Source organism: Silurus meridionalis, chromosome 29 (assembly GCF_014805685.1).
Source record: "Silurus meridionalis isolate SWU-2019-XX chromosome 29, ASM1480568v1, whole genome shotgun sequence".
NCBI classification, from domain to species: Eukaryota; Metazoa; Chordata; class Actinopteri; order Siluriformes; family Siluridae; genus Silurus; species Silurus meridionalis.
This window is the reverse complement of record NC_060912.1, coordinates 8,485,210-8,496,157: the sequence shown is the minus strand read 5'-3', so window position 1 is coordinate 8,496,157 and position 10,948 is coordinate 8,485,210. Positions and strand designations below refer to the sequence as shown.

General features: G+C 42.6%; 2 protein-coding genes across 2 annotated transcripts in view; one reads left to right on the top strand and one right to left on the bottom strand.

Annotated features, from left to right (window-relative positions):
* Positions 1-2,062, top strand: part of nelfe (negative elongation factor complex member E) — a 3,776-nt gene extending 1,714 nt beyond the window's left edge. Inside the window, exons 5-11 of the mRNA XM_046844245.1 lie at positions 111-185; positions 273-310; positions 391-644; positions 729-873; positions 1,055-1,109; positions 1,190-1,292; positions 1,633-2,062. Of these exons, the coding sequence (XP_046700201.1) occupies positions 111-185; positions 273-310; positions 391-644; positions 729-873; positions 1,055-1,109; positions 1,190-1,292; positions 1,633-1,706 (744 nt within the window). The 3' untranslated portion in view covers positions 1,707-2,062. The remainder of the gene's footprint in view (positions 1-110; positions 186-272; positions 311-390; positions 645-728; positions 874-1,054; positions 1,110-1,189; positions 1,293-1,632) is intronic.
* A 546-nt stretch (positions 2,063-2,608) lies between these two features.
* On the bottom strand, positions 2,609-7,535 carry LOC124382122 (zinc finger and BTB domain-containing protein 12-like). Its single transcript, XM_046844244.1, has 5 exons — positions 7,269-7,535; positions 6,008-6,217; positions 5,238-5,429; positions 4,953-5,147; positions 2,609-4,838 (listed from the first exon to the last, which is right to left on the bottom strand). Exons 2-5 carry the CDS (start codon positions 6,209-6,211, stop codon positions 3,819-3,821), a joined length of 1,611 nt encoding a protein of 536 aa, XP_046700200.1. The 5' UTR covers positions 6,212-6,217; positions 7,269-7,535; the 3' UTR covers positions 2,609-3,818.
* Between the last annotated feature and the right edge of the window lie 3,413 nt (positions 7,536-10,948).

Below are 10,948 nucleotides of genomic sequence, written 5' to 3'. Positions count from 1 at the left end.
TCAACTATATGGAAGGGAAAGATTATACTTTGGAAGAAAAAAAAAAAGAAGAAGAATTTAGGGCTCGTTCAAGTCCAGTCGCTAACCGCGTATTCGTTTTGTAATATCAGGATCCAGAGAAAGGACCAGTTCCAGCGTTCCTGCCCTTTCAGAGAAGCGTCTCTACAGACGAGGAGCTTTCTGAGGTGAAGCCGATTTTTACGATTTCATTAGTAGCAGTTTTATTATTCTGTCAAAAAAATGTAAACGGATCGACTGTTTTCCTTTTCTAGTTGAACAAAAGAACCCACAGGAAGGCTCTGTATGACAGGTGAGCTGACATGGCATCACTGTATGGAAGTAGTTTGGACTCTTTGTGATACTAAGCATCGTCTCACCTTCCCGCTGCAGCTTCGTCGGGCCGTCCGACCGCCCGCGTGAAGTGGAAGTCGAAGGCGGGGCGGAGCCCGGCCGGGATTTGGAGCGAGAGCGGGACAGAGATCTGGAAAGAGATCGAGAGCGAGATCGAGAGCGAGACCGAGATCGGGGCCGAGACAGAGAACGAGAGCGGACTAGGGACAGGAGTCGAGACAGAGACAGAGAGCGGGACAGGGAACGAGAGAGAGAACGGGATCGAGACCGGGACAGAGACGGAGCCTTCCGACGTACATCCCATAATAATAACGAACACCATAATAATTTTTTTTTATTGCCGTAACGAATGCATTAATAATTGTGCACGTGTGCAGGTACCGACTCGTACCCGGAGCGACGAGGCATGCGGAAAGGAAACACGGTGTACGTTTACGGTGCAGGCATGGTGGAGGAGAGTCTGCGTACGGCCTTCTCTCAGCACGGCACCATCATCGACCTGTCCATGGACTCGCCACGCAAGTATGACCGAGATCTTTCATCTCTGTGACTATGAAGGAAAACAACATCGATCAGGAATACGATTGTGGCACGCTGCAGGGCTCTGTTTTTCCATTCCTATTACTGAACATACATCATTCAGGCATAGGGATGCAAAGGGATGCAAAAAAAAAAAAAATTGTTGTTGTTGTTCCTCTCCCAGTTGCGCGTTCGTCACTTTTGAGAAGATGGAGTCGGCCGATCAGGCAGTCGTAGAGGTCAGCGCCGAATCCCAGTACTTACACACCTTTTTACAAACACTCTGTACCAGATGCTAATACGCTTCCTCTGATTTTAGCTGAATAACAGCACAGTGGGAGACGTCACTATCAAAGTCAGCATCGCTAGGAAGCAGCCCATGCTGGACGCCGCTACGGGGAAGTCGGTGTGGGGGTCTCTGGGTGAGTGACACATTCTTATATCCAGCCTTGTTTTGTTTGTTACAATGAGAGACGGAGTGAAGCAAAAACCCAAAACCATCCACCAGGGGGCGGGGCTATCTTAGACCACACCCACCAATGTAGAAACATTTTATGATTCGAGCAAGAACTTTAGTTTTCCTTTAAAACGAAGGTGAGGAAAATATTTACATGAAGTATCGTTAATAGCTATTAGTATCTATTTGTGTGTTTTTGTTATACAGGTCGTAAATTTCATGGCTTGATTTTGTGAAACCTGTAGAAACCCTGGTTCCTTTAATTTGTCATGTTTTTACATAAATCATTTTTTTTTTTTTTGCAGCCGTACAGAACAGCGCCAAAGGCTCGTACAGGGACAAGCGGAATCAAGTCGTCTACAGTGAAGAATACTTCTGAGCATTTCAATCGGTTTTATGATTAGTCCGTGTTTTTTTTTTTTTTTTTTTTTGACGCGAATCATAAAGTTGTGAAATTGCTGAGTGTGCAGAACACGTGTTTAAAGTGCATACAGTAGTCAGCTGTATTGTTTTTCGGCTCAATAAACACGAAGGCTGCGTACGATTTGGGAATTAACAGGCCGAGCTGTTAGAGGAAATCACCAGGGATGAGAAAGATCGTTTACTTTTCAGAGTACATCCTGAAGCATGTCTTCTTACACCTGTTCAATCCACGATCTATTTAATGTTGTAAAACGTCGGGATTGTTTTGCTGATTACTCTGTTTTCCCAAAATAAAAATGAAAGTTTATATTACTAAGAACCGACCTTCTTTAGAAAGGAAAAAAAAAAAAAGCACTTGTTCTGACCGACACTGGAGACTCATTCCAAATTCTACGCATTTTGGAAAATTGTGAAATTTGATTTGCCTTGATTTTTTCCGTACATTTGCCTTATTCAGGTTTTCAAAAAATATATAAGAACGGAAAAGATATTTGACGTACACTTACCTCTCATTCTGAGAGAAGGTGGTACCAGTCGAGCGTATTGGTGTGGACGTGGCCAAAGGGCAGACTGGATCTACACAGCTGTGATTGGTTATAGCGCCCCCTATCGTGCGACTCATTATAAAAAAAAAAAAAAACATTTCTGACTCTGACATACATCAGAGATTGTAACGTAACGCATGTTGTAGTTGTAATTTATGTTTATTTAAAAAAATCTTTAACGATCGCTGTATCGACTTCCCGGATCTCTGTTCTAGAAATTCAACCAATCAGAATCAAGAACACAAGCACTCCATGGTAAGAAAAAAAAAGAAAAAGTCTGGAATGTTTTTACAATAAAAGAAGGAGAAAGAAATCCGTTAAAGCCCGTTTTCTTTTAATTGATTGTACATGACAACATACCGTAGTTAAAGACACAACATGAAACGTTACACTCGATTACAACGTTACTTTGCTAACTAGTTTATTCGACTAGTCACAGGCTATTTACTTGATTACACATACAGACAAATTAGTTTTTTTTATTCTCCGCAACGCAGTTCCGTCAGCACAGTGTTCAGATGCTAATTTATTAATGAGGCACGGACAACGGATGTCTTCGGGTCTCAAGAACCAAGTCCTCGTTATCGAAACGAAACGAGACTTTGGCGTGTGAGCCGTCAACGTAACTAATCAGACTATTCGGATTTAAGGCCAGGCTCTGACTTCGGGATTTCCGGGCTCCTCGTGTCTCTGGATGTGTCGAACACAAATGAGACGTTCGTTCTTCCCGGGTTCAGCTCTGGAGCCGTATGTAATGAATGTAATTATGTTTTTTTTAAAGCAGTTTTCCAACGATTTCGCATTAAAACCTGGGCTTTGAGCTTAGATTTGTAAACCGGAGTGAGGGAATACTGAGGGAATACTGAAGGAATACTGAAGGTGCATCTGGTGATATACAAATTTCTATTGGATATTTAACTGCTATATAGACCCTATTACATGTAGTGAGAATATGGATAAGTAAGAAAGATAAATAATACTAAAATAAAATACGGAAAAATACACACAAATGCTTTAGTTTAATGTCTTTCTCTATTTTTTTCCCCCCAAATCGTCTTTTTTATTTTTTCATATCCAGCCTTAAAAATGAGGCCTGATGTTCCTCCTATATGTTGGAGGTATAAAGTTTAAATTAAACTTTATAAACGTGATTTGCTGTGGCAAACTAGTTATAATACTGAGTAATTAATTTCTTTTTTTGTGCTCAAACACAAAAAACAGCAGTCACTATAATATAGTTTATAGTGAGACAGACTCGATCCAGAGGTTTCAACCAGAATAAAATAAAGGTTGAAGGACCCGGGACTCGTTCGTTCAATGAACCTGTTAGTTCTAGTGTATAAAAAAAGGAGACTATATAATAAAATGGAAAATGAAAACCTCTAAAATACGTTTCCTCTCCTCAATGCGAGCTGCCTGAGATCGAACAGACGGCGTCGTCAGACTCTGGCCCTAACTCCTCTCTCTCAAACTGTCCCCTATACACATCTGCAATGCTACGTTTGATTTCTGCTGAAATCCTCTTAAACTCCTCCTCCTATAGCCGGTTCCTCGCACTCCCTCTGGATCTCCAGGTAGTTCTGGGCGGTGGTCTTGCCGTGCTGCTCCTTTAGGTGGCGCCGGAGAGCGGGTTTGTGTGCGAAGCAGATGCGGCAGAAGGCGCAGACGTGGGGCCGCTGTCCGCTGTGCATGTTCATGTGGTCGGAGAGTGTGGACTTTTGCGTGAAGGTCTTGTGGCACAGCGGGCAGCTGTGGAGCTTGGCCGAGCGGTGGACAGCCATGTGGCGGTTCAGGTTGCTCGTCTGGCTGAAGTGTTTGCCGCAGCACGGGCACACGTACAGCAAGTGGGTGGAGCGCGAGTGCACGGCTAAATCGTCGACAGATGAAAACGCCAGGCCGCACTGCTCGCACGCCACAGAGCCCGTCACGCACGACGTGGAGCCCACCACCGCCACGGAGTCCTCGCCTCCGTCCTCTCCGTTAGTGGCCAAAGATACGACTCCTACGTTGTCTTCGGGGCTGGTGCCATCCATTATAAAGTGCCCAGGGCCGCTGTCTGAACCCGCCGTGTCTTCTTGGCATTCCGAAGGCTGGTAATCCACCCGCATCGGACCCTCCCCGAGAGCCAAGTAGTCTTGTCCGATCCCTGCCCCGAAACTCCCCATGATCTCTTCGGAGGTGGGGAAGCGCCAAGCCTGCTGAAAATTCCCCAAAGGCCTGCGTTCGCGGTAAGTGTAGCGCTTCCTGTGCTTGAAGCCCCGCCCACGGCTGCCCCTAGGCTCCCCGAATCTCCGCCTCCAGATACGTACTCCACCTCTCGGGCTACTGCCTGGCATCCCGACCTCGTCCCTGCCCAGATCCTCCGCGTGGAGATGCGAGACCTGGCTTACGGCTAACATGTCCGCTCCGTCTCCGACGTCCTCGTGGACCCCTGGGTTGTCCTGTGCGCCGTGGTGGTGCTCTTCCCTGATCCGAACGTCGAACATGAAGTCGTTCTTGCTCTCTTCGTCCTCGATGACTCCGGAGTGCTCTGAGGTTCGAAGCTGCAACAATCACGCGTTATTCAAATATCTGCAAAGACTCTGAAGGGAATGTGTGAATTTAAAGCGGAATGATTTTCTTCTAGGTCTTGGGCCTGGGTTCGAACGGATATTTACCCGCGGCACGGACAAATCCACCTCGTCTTTGTGCTGAACGCCGGCATGTTCGACTCCGGAGACCTGCGGCTCCCCCTCCGAGCTGTGAGGCTGCAGCGACGAGGCGCGTTCAGCAGGAGGCGACATATCGTCCAGAGAACGCGTGCTTCCGCTGACAATCGCCGCTATAACCTGGGACTCTTCTGTTTTTACAGACTGAAGGGACAGACAGAATCTCCAAATGAATCCAACACAAAGACAAAAAATATAAATAATCAGAACGTGCTGGATTGAAATCGGACTCACCCCTGAACTGCTCTTCGACTGCAGGTACTGACTCAGGGCCACTCGGCACTTCTCCACCACGTGCTCCATCTGGAGGTAGCTGGCGGCCGTTAGGTAATTTACGATCTCTTTGGCACTGAACTGCAGGATGCCTGTGTAGCAGGACTGCAGCAGCTCGCGGATCACGGTGGAGCTGTGAAGCACTGACACGTGCTGCAGAAAAACTCATTCCGTTACTCCTAATTCGAAGTACCCAAATTTCATTCTACCACATCCAAAAATTGTCTCCAGAAAAATATACATACGGCTGGAAAAGTCTGGTGCCCAAAGTCCACTAAAGACATTATGTGATTTGATTAGATATTTAAAACTCAAAACATTCTCCATTGTCTCATGGATTATTCTAGTAGGCGAAGGGTGGTGGTGGGCAAATCGAGTCCAGGTGAGAACACCAGATCCTACTGTAAAACTAGGGGAGGAAAAAAGGGGGCGGAGTTTCCAATGGGTCAGTTAATATTGGTTCATGTCAATCAATCCAGTTTCAAATATTAAACCATCTCACCTCTCGTTACTTCTGAGAGGAAAGACTTGTCCTTTTTGGTGTTTTTTTTTATTTTGAAAAATAATTGATACCTGCATCATTTCGGAGCTCAGCGTTTAACCATAAATACCAGATGAAATCCGTTTTGCAGGATTTTTTTCTTGTTCATAGACTGGAGAAAAGCCAACAGTTCACCCCCTCACGATTACCGGTTCAGTGACATGTTCAAATGAAGACTCGCAGTCTTTACCTGCAGCTCCGCAGAAGGGTTCAGTAAAAACTGGTCCCTGAGGAAGGCCGAGCCGGCAGCCAGCACCACTTTGTGACCCCGGAACATCTGCTTGCCTCCGGCCATGATGGTGATGTCGCAGAAGTGCCGATGCTCCCGCAAAAAGTTCATATTCCTCAGCGCGGCGTCGCTGTGGCCAGGCAGCCGGAAACACACCACGTCCATCTGAATCTGTACGTGGAGGGAGAGTTTTTTTTACTTGCACTAAAGACCTGTGAAGGGACACGTAGAAGTTTCTCCTCGGATCTTAAATCTTTGGGAAGACCGCTTAAGTACCAAAATATACGAGTGGGCCTGAACTGATTCCTCGACTAATTCGAATACAAAAAAAAAATCATTGAGGCAAATGATTCACTTTGGATGGGTAACGTGGCAGAATGGAAAACGTGCATTTACCGTTTTTTTTTTTTTTTTTTATAATTTAAAATCAATGTTTATATTTATTTATTTGCATTTTGATGCAATATGGCAACTAAATGCACTAAATTGGTTTATTTTTTCACAGATATTATCGTGTGCATTTTCAGCAATAAAAATGTTTTTAAAAAAACGATGCATGCCTCAGCATTATATACACATGCCACATATGTTTAGTTAATTTGACGCATCAAAAGAAAACATTTTGCCCAAGGACCAGGAAAAACTCCCTTAGATGAATGATGGGAGAAACCTAGAGAGGAACCAGACTCAAAAGTGGAATCCATCCTCATTTGGGTGATAAGGAGACAAAGCTAGATCAGAGCTAGTCTCATATATATAACCCATCTATAATGGAACTCTATCTATCTATCTATCTATCTATCTATCTATCTATCTATCTATCTATCTATCACATCAGGGGTGTATATTATATACCTGTAATATACACATATATTCCTGTATATTCTTCAGCATGCAATATATCATGGTTTAAAGCTCAATTTATGTTTAAATAAAACAAATGTGTTTAATCAACCATTATAACGTCTATTTATTTATTTTGGCTTCGTTTCGATAATAAATAACTAATAATACATCCTTTATACTGAAGCACAAAACTATCACTCACATAAACATTGAGATTTAACGCACACATGTAACTGCTATGAGCCCGGGAGAAGAACACGTCTGTAAAGCTACATGGTGCTCGTTATTGTTTAAAGTATATAATCTGTAATATATTTATATATATATATGTGTGTGGGTGTTTATATAAACACTGGGGATCTTGTACATTACTGACCTGCAGTCTTTGTCTCGTGCAGCTAGCCGGCTAGCAGTTAGCTGCGTTCACGAGGCTGTAAATGACCTGTAGCGGGACCAGGGCGCTTTTCTACTCGGGTTTAGAACCGAATCAGTAATAAACTCAGCCTTTCTGGTGTATTTCAAGAAGGAAAATTTCACATAACAGAAACACGCATGTCCAGAACAGTCATTAAACCTACTGTTTACTTTTTTAGACGCGTAACCTACAGTACGGCGGCCGGGAGGAAACTTCCGTCTTTTTTTGTGGGAAAATGGTGAACGCGTTTGGAAAATCGAGCTTGGGAGCATCCGAGATATGTCTTTCTGTCTGTCTGTCTGTCTCTCTATCTGTCCATATTGTCTGTTTCTTTCTATCTATCTATCTATCTATCTATCTATCTATCTATCTATCTATCTATCTATCTATCTATTTGTCCACATCTATCTATCTATCTATCTATCTATCTATCTATCTATCTATCTATCTATCTATCTATCTATCTATCTATCTATCTATTTGTCCACATCTATCTATGTATCTATGTATCTATGTATCTATGTATCTATCTATCTATCTATCTATCTATCTATCTATCTATCTATCTATCTATTTGTCCACATCTATCTATCTATCTATCTATCTATCTATCTATCTATCTATCTATATCTATCTATCTATCTATCTATCTATCTATCTATCCATCCATCCATCCATCCATCCATCCATCCTGCTGTTAAAATGCTGACTACACTTTGAGCACTACTTTATTTCATCATACTGCTGAAGGTGGAGTAATACGGTTCCCCTCTCTAGATGGTGCTCCAGACAGTCACAGTTGTTTCTCCTGTAAGGACTGACCCTGAGTGTGAGATTAAGAGTCACTGTAGGGGTGAAGGCTATAGAAAAGGCCTTGAATGCAGAAAACTGTTCAAACAAAGATTTTATCTTCGTAGCCAGAAATGCATTCAAAATGAATAAACAAATTGAAGAGAAAACCTTTTTTTGAATATTGTTCTTGATTAAGATATTTGCTCAGTCTGTGGTTTGATGATCGGAAGGTACATGTTGAATTCTGTGTGATTGTGCTGTGAATGAGTTTAGAGGGTTATAATGCAGAATATAATTTACATTTACAATTTACTTCCAATCATGATTTAAACTAAAATAAAAATACAAATATTTGCTACTTCTTTTTTTTTTGCCTCTCTGCAAAAACAATCTACAGTCAAAGCCACTGACTTCTCATTCATAGACTTTAAATGTGGAATACCGTAATATTTAAATCTCGTCTTGTCTCATCTCTTCCCTTCCCTACCCTTCCCTACCACACCACACCACAGCGGATCATCCGTCTCCATACCCCCCTGTCCTCTACATCTGCCTCTTTCACACCAACTACCTGCATGTCTTCCCTCACCACATCTATAAGCCTCCTCCTTGGCCTTCCTCTTTTCCTCCTTCCTGGTGGCTCCATCCTCAGCATTCTCCTACTGATATACCCCATGTTCCTCCTCTACACATGTCCAAACCATCTCAATCTCGCCTCCCTCACCTTGTCTCCAAATCGTCCTACATGCGCTGTCCCTCTAATAAACTCATTTCTAATCCTGTCCATTGTCGTCACTCCCAACGAAAACCTCAACATCTTCAGCTCTGCTACCTCCAGCTCCACCTCCTGTCTTTTACTCAATGCCACTGTCTCTAATCCATACAACATCACAGGTCTCACCACAGTGCTATAAACTTTCCCTTTCACTCTCACAGATACTCTTCTATCACAAATCACTCCTGCTATCACTCTTTAAACTATTAATCCCAGGTTACAACCTCTTATTTATATCTACTTTATGGGTTCATTAATGAATCTTCTTCTGGCTGCTTCCATTAGGGGTCGCCACAGCGGATCGTCCGTCTCCACATTACCTTGTCACAAGTTTTTTAAAAGGTTGATTTATCTCGAACTACTCAACTTTCAATCGACGGTTTAATGTGAATATGCCGCTAAATCTGGAAATTGCCTGGAAAATTGTCCTGCTGAGACTTTTTTTTTTCAGGTTTGATTTAAATGCACAGTTGCTTAATGAGGCTCAAAATTGGTGCTCGATGTTCATGTGGAATTTGCCTCGTCTGAATTTGCACTTCCGGCTGATATATCGGCTTTGGTTCTGGGGAAAAGACTTATCCATTCCACAGTGGGGCTGATTGGATTTATTTTGTGGAAATTTGTTCTTGTGTCAGAAAATATTGAACACTGAACATTGGATTTCATGTCGATGGTAACGGATTAAAAGTGGACACAGTTTAGACAGATTGCAGTGCAGAGTAACTCTTAAGAGTAAATCTTAAGATTTAATACAAAATATCAGTTTATACTGCAAATATTGAACGAAACCTCAGTTTCTGTGGTGTAAGGGAAATAAAACACACTGAAAAATTACACTAATGGAAAATAATTTATAAATAATACCACCTCTTTATTCCTTATTTTCCTATAAAAGCAAAACCCCGATTGCTTTACTGCTTTCACAATTCTTATACTCAGTGGACACTTTGTAACTAACAGCTTAAATATATTTGTATGTGCAATTATCCAGTTATCCAATCAGGTGTCAGTAACAAAATGCTTATAATTCTGCATATACAAGTCCAGAGCTTCAGTAAAATATTTACATCAAATGTCAGAATGAGGAAAAAAAGTAAAGTCAGTGACTGCTGGTGCCATGACAGGATGATGAAAGGTCAGTGGAGAAGGACTTACCTAGTTTGATTGACAAAAAAGCCTCTGAAACTCAAAGCACCACTCTTTACAACCGTGCTGAGCAGAAAAGTATCTCAGAACATGTAGCTAATTATAAGTTGCATGGATGGAGTACAGCAACCGAATACAATATTGAGTCCAAACCCTGTCAGAGGAATTCCTGAGGACGAACAAGGATCTGAGGACACACAATTGGATAAATAGACAGGTGTTCATAACCATATAATAGGTGGTATCAAAAAGCTTCGAGACGAATGGTGCTATTCTGACTACGTGCGTTACCATGTTGGTGATTTCATCATGGACTGCAAGAACAAAGAGTAAACATGAAACTGGGCAAAAGATGTATGACATGAAATACATTTGACACACGGTGACAAGTCATTTGAGGAAGAACTTTACTAGAAGACGACAAGAGGTTAGGAAGACCTTCAACGAGCTCAACCCTTAAAAATATCAATTTCACCATTCAGCAACTTGTGCATAACGATCATCAGAGAACGATCCACGTGGTCTCATCCTACTCGGTAGATTTGGCTCCCGCAGACTTCGCCCTGTTCCCGAAGACGAAGATCCGGCTTAAAGGTCGCCATTTTGACACAACTGCGGAGATTCGGCACAAATCGCAGAAGGTGCTCGATGCGCTTCGAAAGGAAGATTTCCAGGACATTTTCCAGAATTGGCAAGAACGCTGGGAGCGATGTATCCCTGTGTAAAGCGACTATCTTGAAGGTGAACGGGCGTAAACGTAGATAAAGTACTTTCCTGAAAAACAGAGCCAGTCTCAAACTTTTTAATACCAACTAGTACAGTTGTAGACAAAACCTTAATGGTTCAAAAGACCATACATGTCTCACATCTAAGCCAGCAAGTCATTTGAAAGATCTGGGAGTATAATAAAGACGTCTCTGCACTCCAG